Source organism: Gallus gallus, chromosome 5, assembly GCF_016699485.2.
Source record: "Gallus gallus isolate bGalGal1 chromosome 5, bGalGal1.mat.broiler.GRCg7b, whole genome shotgun sequence".
In the NCBI taxonomy this organism is placed as follows: domain Eukaryota; kingdom Metazoa; phylum Chordata; class Aves; order Galliformes; family Phasianidae; genus Gallus; species Gallus gallus.
Window position 1 is genome coordinate 45,970,715 of NC_052536.1, and position 27,355 is coordinate 45,998,069.

General features: G+C 36.4%; 2 protein-coding genes across 10 annotated transcripts in view; both read left to right on the top strand.

The window, feature by feature from the left end:
* The first annotated feature begins 47 nt into the window (after positions 1-47).
* Positions 48-19,172, top strand: AK7 (adenylate kinase 7). Of its 3 annotated transcripts, XM_040702053.2 has the most exons (19): positions 48-153; positions 265-444; positions 1,534-1,642; positions 3,020-3,114; positions 3,550-3,660; positions 5,626-5,709; positions 6,228-6,316; positions 6,811-6,901; positions 8,467-8,544; positions 9,253-9,402; positions 10,515-10,643; positions 11,051-11,198; positions 12,209-12,337; positions 13,244-13,303; positions 13,671-13,868; positions 15,351-15,437; positions 15,856-16,076; positions 17,417-17,575; positions 18,535-19,172. In XM_040702053.2, the coding sequence occupies exons 1-19, from the start codon at positions 76-78 to the stop codon at positions 18,571-18,573; spliced, it is 2,235 nt and encodes a 744-aa protein (XP_040557987.1). In that variant the 5' UTR covers positions 48-75; the 3' UTR covers positions 18,574-19,172. The 3 variants fall into 3 exon arrangements, with proteins under 3 accessions (XP_040557987.1, XP_040557988.1, XP_426462.3); XM_040702054.2 differs by lacking the exon at positions 15,351-15,437 and having other exon boundaries at positions 15,823-16,076; XM_426462.8 differs by lacking the exon at positions 15,351-15,437.
* A 694-nt stretch (positions 19,173-19,866) lies between these two features.
* Positions 19,867-27,355, top strand: part of PAPOLB (poly(A) polymerase beta) — a 41,309-nt gene continuing 33,820 nt past the window's right edge. For 5 of the 7 annotated variants that reach the window (XR_003075208.3, XM_015287288.4, XM_015287291.4 and 2 more), the window contains exon 1: positions 19,872-20,151. Coding sequence is in view for 5 of the 7 variants with exons in the window: in XM_015287288.4 (XP_015142774.1) it covers positions 20,144-20,151 (8 nt within the window). In the remaining 2 variants the exon portion in view is untranslated. Of the gene's footprint in view, positions 20,152-20,238; positions 20,900-27,355 lie in introns of those variants that run through there. The other 2 variants (NM_001198601.4, XM_046941449.1) reach the window with 2 other exon arrangements.

Sequence of the window (27,355 nt, forward strand, 5' to 3'; positions counted from 1 at the left end):
GGCCGAGGCCGCGCAGCCCCCGCCCAGCACTCCCCGCCCTTAGCAACGGGCCGCGTCGCCGGCGCAGTTGAGGCCATGGCGGCGGGCGCTGCGCGGTGCCGACGGATCTTCCTCAACCATCTCGATTCCTACTGCGGCCGCAGCATCGGCGAGGTTCGGGCACGGGCCGCCTGCGGGTCTACCGCCTGTCCCACCCGCGGGGGGCAGTGCAGCGGGGGCCTGGGCCGGGCGGGTGTACACAAAGGTGCGTTTTGTATGTTGCAGTATTTATCCGGTTGTGTTGTCGGAGCATCGCTAGAAAGCGTGGAAGAAGAGGAGGAGGAAAATGAGGATCACTTGGAGGCTGAAGTTTCCAGGAGGCCAAAGGAGGGACTCTACCAAATAGTGGGGACTCTCTCTAAGCCAGAGAGTACTAAACCAAGCTTTGCAGAGGAAACATATGCAGTAAGTTATAACCTTATTTTAGGTCATTGTTAGACAGCATTATAAATATTGCAAGGCACATAAACGACCCTCATTAGTAAAATGTTCTGTTGCTGCAGGAAGTTGTACAAGTATTTTATTCCTCTGCACACTGTCATCTCCTCCCTGCTAGTTCAGATATAACAAATGTTAAAACAAAGGAATCCAGTCTTTAAAAAAAGATTATTTTTAAAAATACAACAGTTCTGGACATGTTCACCCACAGATCTGTTTTCTTTTTCCCTCAAAACACACTGTTGTCTCTCCCGTAACTTTTTATCACTTTCTAAATGTGGTAGAACTGTAAACAAAGCATCTTCCCTTCTTAACACTCCACTGACACCACAGCTGTCACTAGCAGCTAACTGTTCCAAGCACATACTCTTTTGCATATACATCCAAAGTTCAGTTAACTGAAGGAAGCTTGATTATTATTTTCTGAAACCACAATTGTTTGTAACCATCAAGTTGATTATCCACAATCTCTTCAAAAATGTGAACGTTTTGATCTGAAATTCTATACAGATGAGCCTTTTAATAAAAAAAAATAAATATATGTATAGGTAACTGTAATCTCAAGCACTGCTGTCATACAGAATGTTTGTTGGACTTGTTTGAGTGATGCAGACAATCTACATTAGCAAGAAGATGGGATATTGTCTTGTTAGGAAACTGATTTTTCTATGTGTTTCCATTTTGCCACCTGATTCTTGTTCAAAATAACTATAAAAGCTGTATCTTTTTGTGATATTAGCAAGTGTACTGAAAATACAAATCCTAAAATCACTAAAAATTACATGTCCTTTTGAAGTATATAAATGTGCATTGTAAATCAGAAGCTTCAGCAATTAATTTACATTCCATTGCTTTGCTTTTCACTGATGAATAGTTTGACATGAGTCTTGTAAGTTATTTAGGCATCCTTTATGGAAATCTATGTGCAAGAAAAATACATTCTACCAGTAAGTTGAATTTGAAAAGGAATTTTGGATATTGGGCTTTTTTCTTCTCTTTCTTCCTCCTTTTTTTTAAAAAAAAAATCAACAAATTTTAACTATTCTTTTCCCTCAGGTCTCCTCTCAGAAAGAGCTCTTAAGTTATTTGCTTGAATGCGACATTATTTTGTATAATATCACTGAGGATGCAAACCAAATCAAGGAAGCAACATGGGCTGCTTCTGGTTAGTACAGCTATCAACTGAACAGAAAACTGTCTCCTATACAGCTATTAAAGTTTACTATAGACGTCTAAAGAATTAACCTGGGATTTATAGTTCACTATAATATAAAATAGGGTCCTTGATGGGGAAATGCTGCAGAATTGTTCAATTAATTCGAATGCATTCCGTGGTCCCCTGCTCCTTGGTCATAGTATGGTCCAACACTTGAAGCAGCTTACCTGTGTAGACAGCTATTTCCATAAAAAAATTTCCACGGTCATCTTATCTATTTGTCTTTGCTCACAGGAGCAAATTTTTACCCACCTTCAACGTTTCTATGTTTTATATAATTATCTTAATCATTGGAGAGGGTCCAGAGGAGAGCCACGAAGATGATCAGTTGTCTGGAGCACCTCACCTATGCAGACAGGCTGAGGGAGATGGGCTTGTTTAGCCTGGAGAGAAGGCTGCGAGGAGACCTCATTGCAGCCTTCCAGTATTTAAAAGGCGGTTATAAGTAGGATGGAAACAACTTTTTACTTGGGTAGTGATAGGACAAGGGGGAATGGTGTTAAGCTCAGTGGGTGAAGGTTTAGATTGGATGTCAGGGGGAAGTTCTTCACAGAAAGAGTCGTGAGGTGCTGGAACAGGCTGCCCAGAGAGGCTGTGGATGCTTCATCCCTGGAGGTGTTCAAGGCCAGGATAGGTGGGGCCCTGAGCAGCCTGGTCTAGTATCAGATCTGGAGGTTGGTGGCCCTGCCTGTGGCAGGGGGGTTGGAACTTGATGATCCTTGGAGTCCCTTCCAGCCTAAGCCATTCTATGATTCTCTGATCTTCAGTACATTTTTACTTAAATCTGTTATTAAAAATATCATTAAGTTTTTCTACAGCTTTCTCCTGATTGTTATATCTAAATTCTAATGGGTGTCTGGAATCATTTTATGGTGACAGTGCAATATTGCTCTTCATATTATAGTTAAACTAAACTGTTCTTTCCTGTTTACTGTTTAATAATTTTGCTCTAAATTAAAGAAACTTCCTCGAATTTTGTAGACAAGCTGTTTCAGTTACAACAAGCACACTTACTTCAGTATCTCAGCAGTAAATAAAGATGAAACATTTTCTAGTATATGTTGTTTTTTTGTTTCTTTTCCTGGCATGCAGCTCTGTATAGATTATGTTAATTACTGACCATGTGGTTCCACATTATTTTTTTTTGTTTTCTTATTTATCATTTATTCATTTCTATTTTACACCATGCAAAATAAATGGTATTTACTTCAAAACACTGAACACAGAACATTATAGCATAGATGTATATACACAGGGACAAAAGCAAATATACGGTTTGTGTAATACAGTTTACAATAGATTAAATCCTTTGCTTTCATTTAACAGCCCTACGTATGGAAATAGAGCATTTTGCAACACCAAAAATGTTTATCCTCATTTCAACAGTAATGAGCTGGGCAAAAAGCAAACCCCCTGACCCAGTAAGTAATACGAGAGAACACTCTTCTCTTACTATTTCCATTTAATGGAAAATAAATTAATAAATATTTCCATTTGATTTATTTGTTAATTTCAATTAAAGTATTGCAATGTGTACTTCAATAACACTAACTTCATCTGCTATTATTTAGTATATCTTTCTTTGTGGTCCTTTCACTTCAACCCCCACTTACTGCTCGACATGCTAAATCTATTCCACCAAATAGACAAGCTTAGGCAATGAGATACTATGATGGGCAGACATTAGGGCTGCTTGGACATACTCTCTCAAGCATCAGTTTTAGAAGTTTTAAGAATTTCAAATGAAAGAAAAACAGATTTTTAAAAATATTTTAACAACTTTTTTTTGAACATATAGGCCTTTAAAAATTATTCAATTTTACGATGTATAACAGTTGCACTTCTTTTCTTCCTAGGAGGATTCTGAGATTCCTTTCACTGAGGAAGATTATCGTAGGAGAAAACCTCATCCTAACTTCATAGATCACATAAATGCTGAAAAACTTGTTCTCAAACTTGGGAAAAATGTATGTAAAGACCCTTTCTGTTTTTATTTATTTATTTACTTTTAATGAGTTTTTTTAAAAAACCTGAAAAACAAAAACAAACACATACATTGGTCATCCTAGAGAATTATCTTAGGAAAGTTACCAACTATTTGATTAAATTTGTCGTGCATTACATATTTGATAAATATGAATGTCATCCTTTATTAATAAAATAGAGAAGCATAGAGAAGGCCATGTTTTAGTAGCTCTGCTCTCAATTGCAGCCAAGATCCTGAATCCATCAGTTTAAAGCTTTTCCCACTTAAAACTTCTTAGAATGAAACTAACCAACAGACCAAGCCCAGAACTGATTATAATAGCTGAAATGTGACATCTAGTGGCTTTAATGAAAATTACACAGTAACTTGAACGTCCTTAACGGTGACTAAACATGCTGTCTGAAACCGGAGCTTACCAAATCATTGCTTCATTTTATTCATGACATATATCCAACTTATCTCAAGTAGTAACTTCACATGTGTGACTCGTGACACTAAATAGATTGTTTAAATTATTATTATTATTATTTGTAAGGATTTGGATCTGTTTTATTGGTTTGTCTTTCTCTGGGTTATGAACAGTGGTTTGTGTTCCATAAGTGGTGCAGCACCTACTGTTACCTACGTCCTACTAGTTACCTGCTCTTTAGGGTAGATGAGAAATGGCCCTTCTTGTGCTTTCACAAGTGTCAGGTTTTTCCTGCTGGGAGACAGAAATTAGTGTACCTTCTCCTGGAGCACGTGTGCAGTCTGTCTGGAAGAAACCTGGGAGCTGATGTTCTTAGGTTGTAAATAATTTCTATCTTAGTACTGCTCAAGAAAAGTTAGTGGGGGAGAACTTGCTATTGTTATCTGTAATATCTTCTGATTGTAATATTACATGTAATTAACAACAAGTTGTTATACTCAACTGAGTTCAAATAGTTTTTTTTTTTATTACAAAGATTTATTTTGTAGCAGAAAGATATAAATGCATTACACAGATACAGTATAGTGATATATACCTGGCATCTCTGTTGATGATGCTTTGATTATACAGTCAAATATTGGCTAACAGACTTCATGGTTTTATATCTCTGAAATACTATGAAGAGTGTAGCAAAATATGTTTTTTTTTTCACATGCAAAAGTCTAAATGTTCATTCTCTCTGTTGGTAAGTGCAGGTTTGAAATCTTTAGAAAATCAGAATTATTTAACAATCTTGTTTCAACTTAAAAATATCTAAGTGGTCCTCCATTAAAAGACTTGCTAGAAATTTCTCTCCTCAGGGTGATTTAAATATTGTTTCTTCTGTATATTTAACCTTTCTCACTAATGATCAAAGCAGTATCATTTTACATAAACAGTCAACCAGAACAGGCAAATTTATGACCAGGTTGGTATAATGGCAAGCAAAAAATTCAAGGCTTGACCATGATGTATGGTTAGGAAAACATTTTATAGTCTACTGATTTTATTTAAGATTTTATATCACAATTAAAGCAAAACAATTATAAAAGAATTGGACTCTCATTTTCCAGTTCTGTAGGCAATCAAATACAAACATAATACAATTGAGAAAGAAAGCTTCCACAAATTTCAGTTATATAGTTATATCTCTTGGAAAAAGAAAATAGAAGCATATTTTACCCTGTTCACTTCACTGATATACCTAACTTCCAATTTCTTAACTTTTAAGAATTTTTTAGAATTTCAGCTCAAATGCAGATACACCAATTCTGAGCTTTTGTTGTTGTTGTTGTTTGTTTGTTTTTTAAGGAAATATTACCAATAAGACTAACAAAGCTAGCAGTTATGCAACAATTGATCTAGCTCCAAATTTTAAGAGAAATAATTTAAACACTTTCTACATTTGATATACAAGTTCTTAAGTTTCAGTACAAGCTAGTCTTCCATTAGCAATACCATATTATTACAAAAACTCTTGTTGATTTTACTTCACAGAACAAACATGCATTTTCAACTTATGTTGTTGCTTCAGGAATTCAGTATGGAGCTGGGGAAGGAGTCTTACACTACTTTTTTAAGGTAAATATCCAAGTATGTTTGAAGGTTTTTCTAATATTTAAGGGCAAATCACACTGGAATTAAATATATGCGTAATAGTTTTGATATCATAGGCTTAATATTCTTGTGAATGGAATTTATTAGTTGATCCCTCTGATATAAGTTTTAGCTATAACTGATTTCCACTCTGTGTATGTTCTTCAGCTTCTCCATTATTTTTTAACAGTATCTCCATTTGCACTCTGCAATCGGAACATAGCCAACACATCAATGCAATGAGGAAAAATGTCTTTTCAACATTATATGTTTCTTATTTTTATTACAGTTACAAAGTACTAAACATAACATGTAGCAGGACCAATGAGTTTTCTTAAAAAAAGTTTGGTTTTTTTTTTGTAGGCTGCAGTATTTCTCAGAATTGTTTACTGCGGTTCCAATAATGGTTCAATAAATTGAATTTTAAAATCTTGAATACGTAAATTTGCCAGTACACAAATACGCCTTTTCCTTCTAACTTCATTATCCACTTTTATTTTCAGATAGGTTGGCTTAGTGAAACTGCTGCAATACCTGTTTTTGGACACGGAAACAATTGTATTCCAACCATCCATGTTCGTGATTTAGCAGCGTAAGTAAATAAAGTTTCACTTGCACAGTCATTGATAACAAACTAGGTAACAATTCCAAACCTATTAGGAGAGTACTGAGACTTTTAAATTGGAGTAGAGTGAATTTAAGAATGCTATTTGTCTCTTCTTGAGGCATACAGAGACTTCAGTTTCTTCGGTCCTAGATGTGCCTTCTGGAAACCTTACATATCTGTTGCAGAGATGCTATGCAGTTAAGAAATTACTGGCTGTTCTGCATGTAAGTAGTATCAATTAAGTGGCACAGAACTGGAAATGGATCATGGACTCTACAGCCTAAGTTAGTATTTTGTACAGGTGTTGCTTTTTATCCTTTGAGCTTCCTTACAAAGAAAATACCTATCTGTGCTTCTTTATTGAGGAAAATATACATGAAAGCAACTTTTTATTAGGATTGCTTCTGAAACTCATCTCACAAGAAAAGGCCAATATGCTTCTCAAACTACTGGCCTTGACTGTACTTCCTATGTTCCAGGGTGTTACAAAACATAGCAGACCACAGGCCAAAGTTTCACTACATACTCGCAGTAGATGAGTCTGCGCACACTTTTCAAGAATTAATAAAGGTAAGGGATTTTTGCTTTTCAGGTATCTACAAGATTATTAAAACTAGACATTTTTACTTAAGTAGAAATCTCTAAGCTTCCCTGAATTATGTTGTGGTATAAAACATAAAGAAAATGATTTTGAAGTCTTCTAAAGGTTCTGTCCTTTAAACAAAATGTATTACTTGAAGTAGATGCTGCAGAATTAACTTTGACAGTTGTTCTGCCCTCAAAGAAGCAAAATCACTTCTAACAGATTCTTAGTGACACTAGGTACAGTACTTGCAGGTAGGCCAATAAATCACACACAGAAAGAAGAGCTGAATTCACCCAACTGGTGAGGGGACTCTCTGGTTCTATAGCAATCCTCAGGAAGCAAACTAAGTCCAAGAAATATTCTCCCTTCAGTGGCTGACCATCTTATAAGCCCAAGGTGGCTCCACTCTGGGTCCACCCCTTCTGGTCACATGGGGTAACACAGGTACAAACAATTTGCCTGCGTTCCCTAGCCAGGACACACCCTTTCACCAGGTGCTCAATCACTAGTTCAAGCTGTGAAGCATCTTAATGCTTCAAGACGTCTGTATGTGACTTGTTAGGGGCTATTTATAAAACTGAAGTAACTATAGGAAAGATTATAGAATGAATTGACATAGGTACTCTGAAAATCTGGTGGATCCTTTCATGGCTATATGATTGTTTACAAAATAGTAAATAGAGGGCAGGTATAAATTAACAGTTTTTTTTCATGGCAGGAAGTTCCTAGCGTTGTCAAGTGCTGTGAAGAGCTATTTTGTCAGGGAGCTGTACCAGCTCAGGTGAAGACTGGAAAGGTGTATCTTGAGAGTTACTTAAATGTATGGTAGATGTTTCCTTTTTAGGAAGTCTCTGAACTGAAAATAGCTGAAGATTGAGAGAGAAGATTAAGAGACTTGGAAAGAAAATTACATATGTTTTTCCTGTTCTTACTTTCATTTAGGTGTCCACTAAATGAAACTCTTTGAGACAGAATACTAGAATACATGTAGATTAGATGGCGGTTTTCATGATTTTATAGAATCTAGTGTTTATTTCAAATCTATTTCTTTTTTTTTTTTTTTTTAGGTTTTAGATTATAGGATTAACTAACATCTATTTAATGATGAGATGCAGATAGTAACATGGAGAGTTAATGGTGGTATTCCATTGATCTGAAAACATTTCATGACTGTTAACAGAATTAAATACTTCCTTAAAGAATCTGAAGTGAAAGTGCTGAGAAATAAAATAAGTCTCCTAATTGATCTTAGCAATAAGAAGTTACATAGATTTAATTGCTTTGGAATGCTTGCCTGTTTTTGGGCTTGTTTGTTGCAAGCACTGAGGAGGAGACGAGATATACAGTGAAACAGAGAGGTGTAATACTAACACAACAGTTAAGGTTAGTATGATGTTCTTAAATCAGTAAATCATATCGGTATACTGATTTTTCAGGTATAGTATAACATAAAATAAAAAGGATACATTTCTACCTCTAGAAATTCTGTTGCTTTTTTTTTCTTCCTACAAATCTGACAGTACATGTATTACTATTTATTTCTTTACAGTGTATCAGTAAAAATGTTGGACCAGGAAAAATTGAGAAGATTCCAGAAGAAAATGCATTCCTGAGTAAAGAGTTAACAGTTAGGTTTTTCTTTTTTTCCTTTTTTTACATAATGAAACAATGTAAACTTAGATGTATCATATCATGGATTATATATATTTTTATTTCACTGAAAAAATATAACTCTAAAATACGGCTAAAAATAAGCATAGAAAACAGGCAAATTAAAATCTAATTTTCAAACAAACATGTATTTTGATGCATGATAGCTTGATCTGGAAAAGCAATGAAGCAATGATGTTGCTGGTGTACTAAGCATACTAGAGCATGCTGACAAAACCTAGAGAAAATCATAATAAATTAGTAAATAAAATGAGGTACTATGAACGTGATGGACACAGATACGTAAATTAAGATCTCTTCATCTACTTATCTGGACTAAACTGTTCATATGTGAAATAAATACATTAGAACCCTACCATTTCTAAGATGGTACTTAATGAATTTCTGAAATAATGTTTTCCACATGAGTAGTATGAGACCTCTGCACAGTATTGTATAATTGCTCAGTGGAGTGTATTGTAATAATTCTTGACGATATTTAAATATATATCAAAAATATATTTAAAAAAAAAAAACTTAAAATGTTTGCACACAAACCTGCTTTCCCTGTGCTTAAACTCTTTCTGTTCTCTACCCTCCATTCTAGTTTCTAGTTGAAGCCAACAGTGTTCTTTTAATATGCAGAGCTTACATTTGTTAAATAAATGTTGTTTTGCTCCTTCAGCAAATGCATGTGGATATGTTGCTTGTGAACCTGCGAATGGAGGCTATGTTTCTGAAAGAGACTTTCAACATAAAGTGGGTTGCTCAGACAGGACTGGTAGAGAACATTGAACAGATTGTTGAAGAATACAAGCAAAGTCGAGGACTTCTGGTAATGGTTAGGTGTATGCTATTCTCAAGTGCTTTATTTCTTTTTTTTTCAAATAGAAAAGGTTATACAAATATAAGCTTTCATATTTTTTTTAGTAAAAATACATAAAAGACTGATAGTGACATAAGTGAACATAATTGAAAATTGAATTGAATGCTAATTAAAATGATCATCTAATATTTCCTATTATATCTAAAAATTTAAACCTTGTAGGTGAAAATAAAATTTCTGATGGAAAACTACTACTTTGGAACTAGTTTGCAATATACATGATTTTAGATATAGTTGGCTTTAAGAAAGCAGTAACTGTGTATTTTATTTATTTATTTTAGAGCCAATAATTAGATGACCATTTTGTGTCCTTCATTATACTTAGTGAGCCAGGATGTAGCTTTCCTTTCACCCTGCTCCATTGCATAATATAATGAACAATTTTTCTCTTTCCTATGTTAGCTAAATACTCAGAGCTTCTGTATTCATGTATAAGGAAGTAGTTATTCAAAGGTTTAAATTGTGTAAACCACCAGATCTTCTGAATTAGGATGTGAAATTAAAGATGTATGATTTTGAGTTACATTTATTGATATTCTGGACTCTTAATTGTAATTATTCAGCCATGGGTAAGATAGGCTGTAACAATGAATTGTTGGATTGCAATGGATATGAAATTTTTGAGGTCAAAATAACTATGACCTCATCTCAGATACCAGATGGGAAATAGTTGCATTTATATAATAGAATACCTGCCACCTAATTCTAGAATCCATTGTATTCTATCTATGGGGTTGTGTTCTGTCTATTTGGACTGTTTAACTTCTAGTAGTGCCACTATAAGTTGGTCTACGAGTCTATTAAATAGAAATGTGCCTTTCTCTCAATTGCTGATGTTGTACTATTATATTAACTGTGTTACTCAAAGGCAGTAGATAATATAGATGATGCTCATAAAGTAGATGCATACTTACTGTAAATTAATCTAAAACATATTATTTTTAGTTTTAACTATTAGTTATTTCCTATCAGTTATAGGGAAAAAGTGTTCATTTTAATTTTTTTTTTAATCTATATTATTTGAATGATATTACACCTTCATCTTTTTTTTTTTTCCCCAGCCCCTCAAAGTTTACATTCATGGTCCTCCAGGGGTTGGCAAATCTACTATTGCTGAAGAGATCTGCAAACACTACAAGCTACATCATATTAAGATTAAAGATGTGATTTCTGAATCAATAGCAAAACTGGTGTGTGACTTTAGGATGCCTGGCATCATTTAAAGTGAACTTAAACTCCATAATTTAGCTATTTAAGAATGCCAAAAAGCAATAATCATATTCCAACAAAATGTTTTGAGAAATGACTACAGGCTGTTGGTGTTATTCACTTTCTTGTTTCCTTTTCTGATCTGAAAAATGTATTACCAAAACAATTTCAGGCTTTAGAATGGGAATATTTTTGACATACTTATGATCCTTGGGGATGCACTGAACTCTTAGACTTAAAAATTCTTTTAAAGACTGAAAGTTGCTTAGTATCTCATTGTCCAGGAGTATATGTGTGTTTTTTTTTTTTAATTTACTACGTCCATGTATGTAAGAAAATTTAGCCATAGAATTTCAGAACCAGTTCATGTTTCTCATCTTGCCTTCAGGAGAAAATTGTGGCTCCTAAAGAAGTGGACTCTGACAGTGTGAGACAAGAGGGAGAAGAGGGAGAAGATGATGAAGAAGAGGGTGAAAATTTAGAAGAAGCACATGAGTTGTTAGCTGAAATTAAAGAAAGCATGGAGCAGAATGCAGGTAGTAAATATTAAGTACTAAAGTGGAACTATCTTTCTACTTCTATATGTATTTTATATAATTATTTTTCACTCCATTGGTTATATATATATTATATCATGTTTTATATATATATATATATATATATATATAATATGTGTGTGTGTAATCACTCCATATTCAATATCTTTAGATTCTTAGCCAGATTTTTTTTCATCATGTGTTTTCTTCTTAGAACAGAGTGCATAACTTAAGTAATACAAAGTAAAAGGTGAAGTATGTCAATATTAAATTTAGGAAGTTAAGTATTCCAGTAATAAGAGTACTGGCAGTATTTAGCCTGCATGCCTTAAAATGATAATGCCTTTTAAGATGTAACATATTTTAAAGATAACATTAGTTTATAATATTTAAGACTACTAATAGCTGAAGCAAAACAACATAGGAAACTGGAGGCAATGGTTGCAAGAGGATTAAAAACTATGTACAAACAAACTTTTACTACAGTATATTTTCTCAATTATGTAGTTAAAGTTGATAAGTTACTTTATCTCTCAGTCTATTTATCTGTAAATAGAACTTGCTAAACCTATTTCACATTATTTTGTCTTGCTTTAATTCTTATTGCTAATTGTATAACTAAAACATTTGGTTTGTCACATGGTTTTTTCTTGTTTCTTTACTTTTATATAAAAATCTGACTGAATTATTCTAAAATATCTAATTTCATGTTTTGTATCCTTAAAGTTTTTAAATGATTGTGTTTATATGATATTTATATGATTTATTTATATTTATGATTGTAATTTTATTTTATAGCTACATAATATAGCTTTATATTCTCTAAATACAAAAGCTATCTATAAATAGCTTTATATTCTATAAACCTTAAACAGCATATAGAGATTTAAAATACTTTTTTTTTTAGTCTAAAAATTGTCTCTTATGAATGAATAGAACTGTTAGTAAAATAATTTCAGATATTCTTTTTTTCATAAACTAGGTACTTAATAACCGTCTTTTTGTTTTAGGTCGTCTAGATGATCAGTATGTTATAAAACTCTTTAAAGATAAGCTCAAATCTATGCCTTGTAGAAATCAAGGGTATGTTTTGGATGGGTTTCCAAAGACCTATGACCAGGCAAGAGACCTTTTTAACTGTAAGTACTGCTGCTTTTGTTTTTATTGCTGCTAATACTGTCATAACTTTTATTTTTCTTATTATCTTATTAGCTTAAGTGTATCAGCACTGTTTTGACTGTAGAGCGAGATGTTTCTGAGATGATCCTAGTGGGCAACATACTAAGTAAATACACAAATAAGAATGATACTTGTGTTGAACTACTCTACACAAGAAAGTTCTAAGTCAGATTTTCTTCATAATATACAAGAGATACTTAGTGAGGGGATTCAGCCAATTCATGTTCTGTGAGTTACAGTCAGTGTATTAGATGAGCTTCAATGGGTGCAACTTAAATGAAATTCTGCAATATACATTTCAAATTGTTAGCCAGAACTGTCTATGTATGAAAAGCAAAAATCAACTCCATAAATTAAAGGGTAGAATTTTAAGAAAAACAAAGCCTAGTCTTGTTCATCTTAATGTGGTTGGTTATAAACCTTGTTCAGCTGATACTTATCAAGCAGTTGAGCCAGCTGGTGGAGAAGAGCAGACAACATCAGAAACCATTTTAACCACACTGTTCTAAGCCACTTCTACAGACTGTTCCAATCTATGATTCTTTGGTGGAGGAAAATACAAAACAGCAGGAGGGGCCAGGGACAGAAAAGTAGTATGGATATATTTTGTAACTCTGCATGCAAAAGAATGCCTTGCTGAGTAGCTAAACAGCTATTAGCGTCCCATGATAAATCTGTGGTGGCTGAAAGCATACATTCCTTAACAACTCTCTCTAAACTGGTATAATTTTAGGTTATTCATATTATCATAATTCTTGGGAGTTATTTATTTTTTTTTAAGTAATTGTGTAGGAGAAATTACTTGTAAATACAGTAGCATTTTTACCTCAAATGATAATCTCAATTACATATTGCTTTTGTTTTAGTGGAAGAAGAAGAAGAAATTGCAAGCAAAATACCTAAATATGATAAAATAATCACACCTGGTAAGTTTCACTTTAAAAAACAAACAAACAAGAAATAAACACAAAAAAAGTTTTTAAATATTACTGCCACCAACAAGAAGTCCAAAATATCACTCCATCTGTTCCTTTAAGATAAACAAAATGTCTAATTCATGAAACACGGTTGCTGTAATATTTGAAAGTTGAAAGTGAGCAACGAATTAAAATGAGGGCTTTGACTTGCTTTGTGTGTTTTTCTCATTCCTTTCTTTATTTGAAAATGCCATCAACTGTTGGTTTCTATTTATGATATGTAACTACTTGTGTTCATTTGTGACTTTATATTTATCATTGAAAGAAGATAGATGTGAAAAAGGAAAAGTCAAGGATAACGTGTTTTTCTTCACAGAATTTGTTATATCTTTGACTGCATCAGACGAATTTCTTAAAAACAGAATAATAAATCTGCCGGAAAGTGTTGTTGCTGGAACTCATTATACTCAGGACCGGTTTCTGCAATCTTTGAATAACTTCAGGGAGATAAACGTAGATGATGAGACTGTTCTCAACTATTTTGACGAACTTGAAATACATCCTCAGTTTATTGGTATGAAATAATAAAATTCTTAGCTAAAGTATGGATAAAAACTCCTATTGTCACAAAATTTAAAATTGAGAAAGCATATTACATATATAAATAATATTTTCGTTAATGTATCAGAATGAATATACAAGTATTTAATTAAATAGCTGTATGTTCATAGGGATTCTGAACTGATCTCATTAGATTCTATAGGTAACATGTTTTGTAGATCAGGTTTTGTTTTAACTGTTCAGTTTTGCAGTCCAATTGACCAAAATAGTTATTTGACATAATTTATGGACCTCTGCTCTTGCCATTATTTCTGGACTGGTATAGTAGTATATTTTCGTGAACTTCACAGTTGCTTATATTCTTTTCTTTAAATTCATCCTCTGATGCCATCTTTAGATCCTGTTTATCTCTGAGTATCTTTCCCTATATTTGCATGATTCACTGTAATTGTTGCCTACTGAAGTATGCAAGCGTATAGCTTTACATAAAGACTGGCTACAAAGATAATTTCTGTGGGAAATCTTCAACTCTGTGACTTCTGCCCCATTGTGGCTGACGTTGCAGTTGGTTTGTCAGAAGTGTTGAATTAATATCATCAGATTTAAACAGATAACTGACTTATTTCAGTCAGATTCTGAAGGAAGTTGTCTGTATTTACTGGCCTTAGTGGAGAATTGTTGAAGAACTGTATTGATTCTATGATTCGGTAAATACTGAATCTCATTAGTCAAATGTTTCTTCCACCATAATTTTAGATCTTAACATATGGCCTTATGAATTGCATTATAAGATTTTTTTTTCCTGAGCCTGAAATATGATTAGTACAACGGAGGTAGGCTTCAAGATTCTGAAAATTGTATTTTACTATGGTGACTCACTTCATGAAGCCTGCAAATCAGTTATCTTTCTGCACTGTTATTTTCATCTACAAAATGGGGATGATGGCACATGCATATTAGATGATCTACAAAAAGGAATATTAAAGTTATAAGTTTCCTTTGATGACCTTAATTTACAAGGGCTTTGTAGTGATCTTTCCTCTCTTTTAGAATCAAGGTGCTTTTTTTTAAATAATATTTTTAGTAGATATGCATTTAATTATGATTGCTGTAATAATTGTGTTGCAGTCTTGCTTGGTCATCTGAGAAAAGGCTGTATTCTTTAAGTCCTCAAACTCAATGCCAAGAATGTTTTTAGCAGTATTTTAAATGACTAAGAAGTTGTCTTGCACTGTAATTTTTATATCCAGCTGCAGCTAAAATTGTGGAATTTATGCACTGATGGCATAAAAAAAAATTTAGTTTAGAATACTTCAGGAATGTAATTCTTGATATACTGAGAATGAAGAAGTCTAAAAGAAATTTCATTATGTAGAATCGTGTTATGTTTCTACCTTGACACATCATCAGAGTTTGGACTTCAGATTCAAATGACAGACATACTAGATCATTACTAATACAATTATTCTAAGAGTGTATCTTCTTTCTGAATTAGTGAAAGAAATGAGAAGCAAGAGTGAAAATACTGGAGTTTGTTGCCACATGCTAGCAACCTATTGTGTAATCTACGTGGAGCTACAGGGTCAGAAGCTGATGGTTTTGTACCTGTAGATAAGGTGATATTTAAGATTGGCAAAAGGAACATATCTGATACTAAAATAACTTCATTTGCAAATTTCAAAACTTAGAAAGCCTGCAAGTGTTAAACAGAATAGTTGTAAAAATAATTCTAATACATTTCTCCATAATATCATCATCTGAGAAAGACAAACTATTTTAGCCTAAATTAATCAGATGTAGAAAATTTTGTTTCCCCTACGGGGGGGGGGGGGGGGGGGGGAACAAAACCAACAACCATTAATAAGCAACAAAAAACAACATATAGTAATTGAAAATTCAAACAACATGAACACTATATATACTTAAGTCTTGCAGTTATTCATTACTGGCTTGATAATTGAGAATAGCCTTGAAATGTTTTCTTTTGTATTGTGTTAAAGATGTAGCCAAATATGAAGATTCTGAGAACAGATTTGTAGTAAAAGAGATCATCAAAGAAATTGGGGAACCACGAAATTATGGACTGACAGATGAAGAAAAGGAGAGTTTGGAACGTAAAGCAGCTGAGGAATGCCTTGCCAGAGAAGCTAAAGAAAAAGCTGAACGGGAGCGTAGAGAAGCTGAGGAAAGGGCTGAAAGGATAGCAAATTGGGAAGAGTGGGTAAGTCAATACGTATTTTTGGGAAAGACATCATTATTTGTGTGTTTCAGGGAGTAGAAGAATAGGACTTCCAGCAATGTTGTGTAAGAATACATGGAAAGGGTGGCATAAATTCTCTAATTCCTTATATCGTACTTTAGATCTGGCTAGTATCAATCAATTCAATGTTCCAGGCCTTGTTGAAGAGGACTGCCTGAGGCAGGCTGAAGGATGCTTCCGCTTCACAGGATTTACACATACTTTTTCCTTTTTTTACTTTGTCACTCCTAAAAGATATTTAAAGCAAATAATGTGAAATGTATGTTATAAGAAATTTCTTGTTTACACCTGAATCACAGCTGTTGGTTTGTCTTTTTCCCCACCAGAAGGCTGTTCTTCTACAGTCTCCAGTTATAGCTATTTAAAGCAAACCGACCATTCTATAGAAAAATCATTTTTTACAGATGAGAAAATTATAACCTGAAATTGCTCACCTTTAAAGAAGCTTTTAATATTGCTCTGATGTTGGCTTGTAAGAGTTTTCTTTACTTCTGTACTTGTTTACAGTTTCATTCAAGAGTAAATACCTTTCTGTACTCTCCATAAACTTGCCTAAGAGATTAGTAAAAGTAGTTAACCTATCTTAAACATTCTAACTTTCAAGAAAGTGAACTGCATTATGCAGAGCCAATGTATGTATTAAAATAATATCGATACTTAACTTTATTCTTTTAAATAGGCAGGTGCTCAAGAAGACTATGCAATTACTCATTTGCCCTTCAGATTGTACTTTATCTGCAATCTGAGGAAAGTGACCTAAAACCACTTGCAGAATTTATTCTGTAGCATTTCTGGACTCAAACAGGAAAATGTATTTTTCAAATAATGATTTATCAGTTTTATATGAATGTCTGCTTTTGTACTATGCATATGCAAAAGCAGTCTTCCAATTCTCTTCCACTTGCTGTAGCTATATGTGAACATGGCTACTAATGAATAAAATGAGAAGAATGGAAAATAAACATGTTTTTGAGTAATCTTTTAGCTAAAACTACTGCAGTGTTTTCTAGCCTATTTTCCAAATATCTTATTGAAATACGAACACGTGGAAACTTTACAATAAATATCCTTTTAGGAATTAAGATGAAAGAAATAAAATGATTTTGCTGGGGAGGCTGTTGTGCTCTCTGCTGTCCTTGGTGTGCCATGTTCTCTACATTTAGCAGTCCATATTTTTTTCTGGTAACTGTGAGTTTTAAAGTTCTACTCATGGCTTTTAACAATACTTTTTTTTTTTAGTCAACTACAATTTAGTAGCTCTTATTAATGTTGTTCTTTGTTACTTTGTAAATTATTTGTAGAATAAACATCTTGAGGAAGTTAAAAAGCAAGAACAAGAATTATTGGAAGCCCAGTCCATTCCACTACGAAACTATTTAATGAAGCATGTCATGCCAACACTTATGCAAGGGTTAAATGAATGCTGTAAGATCAGACCAGATGATCCAGTTGATTTTCTGGTAAGGTGATTACTTTGTTATTACTGTGTGTTAGATAGGCTCTAATGAAAATGTTCATAGACCAAAGACTCTTAATATAAGCACTTTAACTATTTTTACTACTTTCATTATAACAATTATTTTCAATGCAGGTGAGCAGTGATTATTGTGAAAACTAATGTATTATATGGGAACATTTGACACTGTGTATCAATCCCATTTTGCTATGGAATTAATCAAAAGTTACTTGGTTTTTCTTTGGTGCTTGGGCTCTTCTGCTTTTTGTATGGTACCCTGCCAATTCTGCTGTAAAGCTGAGGCGTGCAGGAAGAGAAGCATCACTCTCTACTCTTACACCCCTTTAGATACAACAGTACTATCTGAATGATAGTCTTCAATAATCTCTTCATAATACACAAATAAATTAGTGAATCTAGTAACACTCTCACGGAACAATTCCAGTTGCAAGGGATCTCAAGAAGTTAGTTCAGCTTTCTGCTGAAAGTAGGGTCAGCACTGAACTCCCACAAGGATTCAGATGCTGTAAATCTCTCACTATATGGCTGTTCTTGCTGTTCCCTAGGAAGTTTTTAACAAGTAATTGCTATTTTTAATGAAAAGAAACTTCTTTCAACTAATGAAAAGCTTAGAATGAACGTTAGCTGTAGGAGTAGGAGATCTTTCCTACTAACTGCATAACTTTGTAAGAACTGTATTATTTGTCTATTGGGTCCAGAAATCAGGTCCTAAGGTACTTCCTAGAATTTTCTGTGGAGTAACAAATGCTGTTGTACAGATGGGGCCAGTGCTACCAACAGGCAAAATGAGGTTTGTAAGAAGCTTCTTTCAGGTATCTAACAGAGATGGCATTTTAGACACATTTAATACTTTCTGCATTTTTTTCCAGTATATTATCATTATTTTGTGTGCATTTTAAAACCAGTGACTTGAAAATAACTTTGCAAATCTTCTGTTTGCAGGCAGAATATCTCTTCAAGAACAATCCTGATGTCAAATGAGATAGCTTTAAATCCTAACAGCTATAGAAACTGATAAATAGTAAGGGAGAATGTTTCCAATGTTATTTACAGTAAAAATTCTTAGGCTTAGTTTTGTTCAAACACTATCTTAATATGTCCATTTTTATTTTTTAACACTGTACTAGTATGTGACATTGAGTTTTTAATTGTCCTTCTACTAAAGTACTACACATGGATTAATACATGAATGTATCTGTATTACATGCATCTTCTTCCAACTCTGAACCTGTTTTTTTTATTCCTGGATTTTTTCAGTTACATATTGTATTTAAACAGTGTATTCCTGCTATGATCCATAAAGGAAGTAAGCAGGAAGCCTGAGGAAAGTATTCGCTTCTTTAGACTTATTTTTGTGTATTTGAGTTCCTAAATGCATTGCCTGTCCAAATTACCACCTGAAGCAACTACAGGTGAAATAATTGGCTATTTTAGAAAAGTATGTAGTTTGAGACTATTTTCTTTAAAGCCAGGGTAAAATGAGGCACTGACACACACACCAAATGTTTTTTTTTTGTGTGGAATTGCTATAAGACATGTATTTTCCTAAGAATAAACTTTTGAGCAGCTTGTGCGAAGTATAACTTTTTTGTTTGTTTGAAGTTCAGGACTTGATCCTTGTGGATCACTTCCACCTTGGGCTATTCTATGATTCTAAGTGTCTGAGATAGATGTAGTCTACTGCAGACAGAGCTTTCATAACTTACTGTTAGAAAATGGTCTCTGTACTCTGTGTGGGATTTAAAAAAGAAAATAAGTCTGATGTAGGTGAGCAGGAACAAAAGCTAAGCCTAGGCTGAACAGAATTCCCTCCTTTATTCAACGAAACGAGGTGGACGGGCCTTCCGCAGGCGGCCCCTTCTCAAGCCTCAAGGGCTCTGGCACCGGGCACGGGTGCGGGAGCCGAACCGCCTGCAGCGGCGCCGCATTAGTTTCCATGGCAATTAAAGGCTCCCTCGCTGCCCAGGCCGGCCGGCGCCAGCGCGGAACCTTCCGTCAGAGCTTCGCCCCCTTCCCGGCAACCCCTTCAAAGGGGTCGCCCGGCGGCGCCGAGGTTAGAGGCTGCCCCGCCGCGCCGTGCGCACGCGCCGCCTCACGGCCGTTAGAGCTTTGTTTTCAAACCCCGGCGCACTTCCCGCCGGAACTACAGCTCCCAGGATGCCTCCCGGTCCCGCGGCCAACTGAGCGTGCGCGGACGAGCTAGCGTGCGCGCCGTGCGGGGGTGGCCGCGCCGCTGCGTAGGGCCCCCCCCGTTCTAGAACGTTGCTGTGGTAGCGCCCGGGCGCCATGTTAGAAGGCCGGAGGGGAAGAGGAAAGTGAAGCGGCGGCGGCCGGGCCCAACGAAGGGCTTTCTCCTCCCTCCGAGCCCTCGCCCCCGCCCCGGCCCCTACCATGGTCACGGCTCCCGCTTCCCGGCGGGGCGAGTGACCGGTCCGGAGGCGGCAGCGGTGGGGGAGGACGAAGAACAAGAGGAGGAGGGAGAAGGGGAAGACGCGGCGGCAACGGTGGTGGTGGCGGCGGCGGAGGAGGAGGAGGAGGAGCCGGAGAGACGATGCCGTTGTAAGTTGGAACCCTCGCTGAGCAACTTAAAGGCCCGCGCCTCGCGGCCCGCACTCGGCGCTCTGCCTTTCGCCTTTCTCCGCTCCCGGTCCCCGCCGGCCGCGTGCCCTTCCGGTGCCGCAGTGTGAGGGGCAGCGGGCCCGGCCCGCCCCGCTCCTGCCTCCTCTCCGCACCGGAGGAGACGCTGGCGCGGCCTTTACTTTATCGCTGCTGTCTCTTTGGTGGTCTTTTGGCGGCCGGAGGGTGAGGGGATGTGCGCGGGGCTCTCGCAGAACACCGGGTCAGGCGGCATCAAGCGGGAGCGCTGCGCGTGTTTATATCCCGCCGCCAAACGCGAAGCTTCCCTTTCCTTTAGGAATGCCGGCGAAGTGTCTCCCACAGCCCCCGAGCGAGCGATTTTCCCTCGTTATGCGGGCGTAGGAGACTCAGGCGGCGGTTCTCCAGCGGTCCCAGCCCAGCCCCTGTCCTTGCGGAACTCCCCCGGCCCGCTGTGACTCCGGCACGCCGCTGCGGGGCACAGCGCCCCCTGGCGCCCCTCCCGCCGCCACGCGGGGCCGCGGACTCTCCTGCACGCAGCCTCGTGCCTGGGGCCCGCCGCGCCGGCACCCCGCCGGGAGCCTGCAGGGCCGAAGGGAGACGCGGCTCTGGCCTTGTTTCCTCACCGCTTCCGTTTATTCCGCCCCTTCCTCTTTTTTTTTTTTTTTTTTTTTTTTTCCTTTTGCTGCCGTTCTGACGGCACGCTGTTGAGGTGAGAAAACTCCTTTGTTCCACAATGCAAGCGTTGATAGATTATATATCCTGAACAAGTTAAGGTAGCAGTGATGGGTAGGGGGTCAGGTGACTTCTAGGAATAAGGTATGTGTATATTTGAGAGAGGGTGGGACGTTGAATTCCAGATAATTTGGAATTATTACAGTCACTGTTGTTGTTTGTGTGTAGAGTTCATGTACCGAATAGCCTGGTTTGCTTGTTGTACTTGTTGTATTGAATCTAAAATACTGCTCTATTCATCGCGGTGCAGATAATTTGAAACAAAAATTTGTGATAGGATCAACACAGTGGGTGAAGGTAGTAGGGAAAATGGTCATCCCAAGAAATTTCTGGGGTATGTGTAATGAGAACACAGTGTGTTCACAGATAAGCTTTGCACGTGTTCGTTATAGGAACAAAAAGTTGCCAGAAACTTTGAAGTGTGCTTGGTTGTTTTTGTTTTTTTTTAATTCATTGGTTGTTTTTTTTCCTTTGTTTCTTAAGGAAAACAGGAAAGTCAGACACTTTCTGTCAGCTTTCATTGTAGTTTATTTTGCTGTGACTGTGTAAATTCCAAGTGTTTCATAACAACATTCAAAGTTTTGTGCTACTTCTAATGAATGAATTGGAACAGTAATGATCTACTTTGAAAGGTGTGGAATTCCTTGCTCATTTTTCTTAAAGTCAAAGTTTGATACCTTAACTACAGTTTCTTAAGTAAACATTGTATAGTTTGAACTGCAGATCACTTCCTGATCTTTCAAGACCCCCCCCCTTTAAACTTTATATTTGAGGTTGCTGTCTGCTATTGACAAGCCAAGTCAGGGCTGACCTCTCATAACCAGCAGCTTTCATAAGTCTTTATGTCAAAAGTGTGAGTTTGAAGTTCTCAGCAAGTGTGCAGCATATGAAGCGGTTCAGTTGTAAGAGAGCAAACTCAGTTTCCATTGATGCCAATAGTTGGTATTTTTGAAAAAGCCTTTTCGTCATTAATAAAATCATTAAATGTATACTAGAGACTTGGGAGTGTTCACCATGATTCTCATTAATTCCTTGTGTAAAAGAAGAGATTTCCTTTATGCAACTAACTTTGTAGTGATTTTTGTTTGTTTTTTTAAGGGTCCTGATGGAAACAAAAGTAAAAAGTGAATATTTCTTCTGTTATAAAGATACATCTTAGTGAACCGTTAGATAAAGAGTAGTCATTGGTGAGAATTATCTAGAGCATAGGATGGCAGGGAGAAATGAAGCTCACTGAGCTTCATATATTTCAGAGGGGGTGAGATTTTATGGGAAAAAGTTTCATTGATTAATGAGGTAGTTGCTGTGTTTCCATAAATTGATGATGCAGCCTCTTCGTGTAACCTGTGCCTTTCTGTCTCTCCAGACAGAAATAGCAGTATGAATCTGTCTCTTGTTAAACTAGTGATGTTATTGCATCTGAAGCTTCTATGCTGAATTTACGCATCTGCTAAGTCTTTGTAAAAATCTTTGTTAAAAAAAAAAAAACAACAATTTTTTTTTCTTTAACTGTAAAGGGAAAAAGTACACAGAATCAGCATTCTGAACACTTACATGTCAGAAGTGCTGTGAAAGTTGTTGGTGTGTTAACTGGTCTTAAGAGTTTTAGGGCATGGGCAGTGGTTTGGTTTTTTTTCCAGTAGAAAGGTTTATAAAAGGTGTTACTCCATGTATGGGACTAGATAACTGTTGTGTTTCTGAACAGAGCTCGGGTTTTTATAGGCTGAATTTTGGACTGAATTAAATGCTTACTAACTCCAGAAAGCACCAGACATGCTTCGGAAGAAAACTGCCTTAAAGCTTTGATAGTCAAGAGGAAAGTCATGGAAAACTCAGCTGAAAATGAATTTGTTGGATGCTGTACAGTAGGAACCATACGGCAAATGGGTGCTTTTGCAGTAGTTTTCAGTCTTCTACAGTGAGTCCAGGAAAAAAAAAAAAAAAAAGTGATACCTGTGGACATAGATGTACAACACAGTACTTGGGAATGCAGTTATTTTGGGATGGGTGAATTCCACCTTGGAGGCAAGTTAATCTCTTAATATTGAAACATTTCATCTGATTTCTATCTTTGCTGCTTCCTGATATTCAGCCTTACAGAATTTCTCAGACTACTACCTTTGGTGTTTTGTCTCAAGAATAGCAATATCTCTTGGGTTAGCTTTCCCCCTCCCCCCTTCAGTTGCTGCCTGTGCAGCCCAGGAAAAGTTTCAGCAGTTTAAACTAGAAGAACAGCAGAAGCTGTTGTTACTAAGAATGTCATGGATGGTTGTGTGTCTGGATGTGCTGTTTTTGCTATTCTGTACAAAGACTGTCCCAGACAGATGAGCCAGAGGGATCTTGGGAATGATTGCCATAGCTGAATCTCTTCTTCCATACTTCTGTGGTTTGTCATTGCATCTGCTTTAGGTGCCTTGAACGTATCATATTGGCAATTTACGCACTTTATTTTTTGCTGAATTTTAAAACCTTTTGCTCAGAAAGGACAGCTGGACTGTCTTAAGGTGAAATGAGTGTTTCCCAGTGATGGGTTTGTGCACACTTCACTTTTCCTATATTCCTGAAACTTTGTGTGTAGTGGTTAATACATTAGCATGAAACAAAAACTTCAATCTGAAATTGACATGGCCAATCCCTAGTGAAGAAGTCTTCAAAATAAACAAAACTTGTTAAGGCATTCTGTGAAATCTAACATACCGCAGCTTGAGCTTTGTGAATTTAGCCCCACTTGATTGATCAGCATTGCTTCAGAAATGTAACTTAGGTGGCTTATGAGTATTTAAGACAGACTGGATTTTACTGATGTAGTCAGTGGGGGCAAATAGAGAGGATAGTTACTGAGAGTGCTTAAGATGTATATTCGTATCTGAAGGCAAGACTGAGCCAGAATTCCTGACTGAAGTTAAACATTTAAAGTTAACTTCCTGTGGGTTGCTGGTACTATTTTAGGGCAGCCTATGGTTTTTCTTGTTTCATCAGTGCTGGCTGTATGTGTCTGGACACAATAATAACGCGATAACTTGTTTTTTTTCTGCACTGTTGTAAAATGGTTTCAGCTGTGGCTGTATTACCTGGATTTGCTCTTTTTGATTCAGTATTTATTGACAACTGTAAGATATGACCTGTTTTGGTTTCTGAAGGAAAAGGAAAAGTATCTCAGCTATGTTTCTGTAAACTTAATATAGACTAGAACTTTGTGTGTGTGAAGCGGCTAGTAGGGGGGAAAACTACGTTACAGGTGTTTTTTTCTGAGAGCTTGAGATTAATGTTTGAATATGAGTTATTGCATGCTTTGAGATTAAACCATTGTATCTGTGTTGCAGTTTGCTAATGGTGTAAACTGCTAGAAGAGCATTTGCTCCTTAAAAGTTCAGGACAAAATAAAGCAAGAGCCACAGTCTTTAATATAAGTCTACATTTTTTTTCTGCAACTTTTTGTACTGTATTATTGGCAAGTATTTTATATTCATAGTAGCGCAAGAGCCAGGTCTTTGTGTGTTTATGTGGTGTGGAAATAAACAACATCAGCCTCAAACAATATCGTAATCTTCATGATCTTAAAAGTTTAGTCTCATTAAAATGAATAAGTAAATAAGCATGGTTTGAGTTGTCTGCTGGACTCTGATGGGGCCTACCAAATCTACCCCTTTTGTTAAGATTGAATGGTTGGGTTGGGACTTTCTGTTTTAGTTTAGTACTCTTTGTTTTTTTGTTAATGCTTAACTTCAATGGCAAACTGACTTGACTAGCCTTCCCACCCCCAATGCTAGGGACTTAACTTCCCTAATCCTCTCAGCTAGAAGGTTAGTGTTGATGCTTGCCTGTCCTTTCCTTGTGTGTAAATTCGGTACAGGTCTAGGATTGTTAAGTATTTTCTGGCTAAAATGCAAAGTGAATACAACATTAAAAATAAGCACATGATGTTAAATTCTATTTTTCAGTTATGATTTATTTTCTGTTTATAAAGCTATGAGCAAATGCTTTATTTGAAATTTGTTTTTTCATCTGAGATAGAGGCAGAAACGTATACTTCTAATTGTTATATTACTATTTCGAAGATTTGCTGTCACTTAAATAGATGAATGTGAGCTAACTCACAACTCCCTTATTAGTCTAGTGGTGTTCAATCAAAACTCACATGGCTTGATCTCTGAAAGAATTTTGGCCATGCCCATGCAAAGTCACATGACTAGCTTAGTGAATGGTGCAGTTTATTAGCAGCAGATTACAGATTCTTTTAGATTGCTGGTGATAATTCACTATCTTCAGAGTATGTGAGGTTAACCAAGAATAACACAAAGTGCATGCAAAGAACTAAGAGTATAATACAGCCTGGTCCCAAGTGCGCTAGGTTGTAAAACAAGCTCTGCAGAGATTACTAAGTTTCTCCATCAGCATAGTGGAGTGTGTGAGCCTTTTCCTGTAGGTGTCAGTATAGAGGTGGAAGACAGGCTCAGCCTGTCAACGGGTCCCATGAGCCAGTGATGTCCTGTCTTGTCTAAAGTGGTACCCTCCCCCATATTTTCTCTCTCTCGTAAGCCACTTCATACTATTTCTTATTTTGCAAGTGGAGCTTGATTCATGCTAGTCATTACATGCTTTTATTCTGATTGGTATAAAATTCTCATGCCTTGCTTTTAAAGGGATGGGATAAAAAATTCAGAGTGCATGCTCAGTGGAGAGTGGTTGTGCCTTTGGGATGGTAGCTTCTGGGATGGAGGTGTGTCTTGGTATTATAATGAGCAAAATTCACCAGAGGATGGCATTTTGTCAAAAAGTTAACAGACTTTTGGCCAGGATGGCAGGTAAACAGTTTGGTACCACCAATTCCTCATCCCAGCATTGTTCTTAGAGTCAGTACATCAGGTTCTCCTATACCGTGGACACCTACAGTTGCCTAGGGAACTACTGTGGTTCACAGAACTTGGCCACAGAGTCTCCATTTCCCTCTAACTTCCATTTAATGGCACACCAGTTACACTCTGCTCTTACAACTGCAAAAGATATAGCAGAGGTATTACACGTATGTGGACGAGCTTGTAGACTGTCCTTAACTTCAGTAGATGTCAACAGAGAACTCAGTCATTACTGACTTGACTTCAGAAGTCTGCTTTATTGTTTCTATGTCAGAGTAAAGCTGAGTCTTTTTTAATATATAAACAGTTTCTGCCAATCTGGGTTTAATCAGACTTTTAAGTGAAGTGTAGTAGCTGTTGAATTGCATGTAGTTATGGATGACTGAAGCTTAGAGAGTCTATGGGGGAAAAATTATGCACATAAATCATTGTTTTAACTTACTGGTTTAAAAACGTGTAAAAATAAACTGCAACATTTCAAAAGAATGCTAATTAGAAAAAAAAAAAAAAAAGGACAGAGATTTTTTAGTTCAAATTTACCTATCTGCTTTGTGGTATAACTGAAAATGTGCATAACATGCAAGGGATGTTTATGTATTGAGACCTTATGTTTTGTGACCAAGTGGTCAGACACTGGAACAGCCTCCCCAGGGCAGTGGTCATGGCACCGAGCTTGCTGGAGTTCATGAAGAGTCTGGACAATGCTCTCAGACATATGGTCTGATTTTTGGGTGGTCCTGTGTGGAGCCAGGAGTTGGACTTGATTATCCTTATGAGTCCTTTCCAACTTGGGCTATTGTATGATTCTTTCAAGTGGCTGAAAGTAATGTTTCTGTTGACATCTCTAAGAAGTTTCTCTTTAAAACGAGAAATCTTTTAGTAACTTACTTTATCCTTAACTTGAATTACTGCTTTAAATAATTCATCTGAACATCAGTTGTTTGTTTGTTTTTTTTCCAGAAGTGGTTTCATTCACAAAAAGTCCTAAGGTCTATATGAATGTTTCAGCTGCTACCAAATTATTTGTGTGGCAATTAAAACCTTATTTGGAGGCAGATGTGTTAAATAACGTTCTCAGAGATGATTACTTAGAGTTGATTTTTATGTACTATTTTTGGTATTTTTTCTTTCCTGCTTTGCTTCCTTTTTTTCCTTTTTCTAACAGGCAGTTTTACCAGGATAATTATGCGAGGACTTGCTTAGCGGAAAAGCTTAGCATGCAATAGAACAAATTATTGGGCTCAAAATCATTTGGATTAAATCAGTTTAACTTGTGGAAAGTTATACTTGTTTTTGTAGGTTTGGGTCAGTTTGGGTTGATATGCTTTTATTAATTTTCAGTCTTCATAAAAATGAGGAATTAAGTCCTGAGCAGATGATGACCAGAAATTATGGAAGTGAAAATAAAGTTGTGCAGTAGTTTTTCTTAGTAATGCAGTAGGTAGGCTGAAAATTTTATTTTGTTTTGTTTTATTTTATTTTTGGTAATGCAGTCATGTGTAAACATGGAGGAGTGATAATACAGTAATACACAAGGGAATGTTACATTTGCCAAGAATGAGACTTTCATAGAAGCG

What these genes read in the sequence shown, in the direction of transcription:
- AK7 (XM_040702053.2), top strand. Translation starts at nt 76, where the DNA reads ATGGCGGCGGGCGCTGCGCGGTGCCGACGGATCTTCCTCAACCATCTC. An exon ending in AAAGCAAACCCCCTGACCCA is followed by an intron (nt 3,115 to 3,549) that starts GTAAGTAATACG and finishes TTTTCTTCCTAG; the next exon opens with GAGGATTCTGAGATTCCTTT. An exon ending in TAGCAAATTGGGAAGAGTGG is followed by an intron (nt 16,077 to 17,416) that starts GTAAGTCAATAC and finishes AATTATTTGTAG; the next exon opens with AATAAACATCTTGAGGAAGT.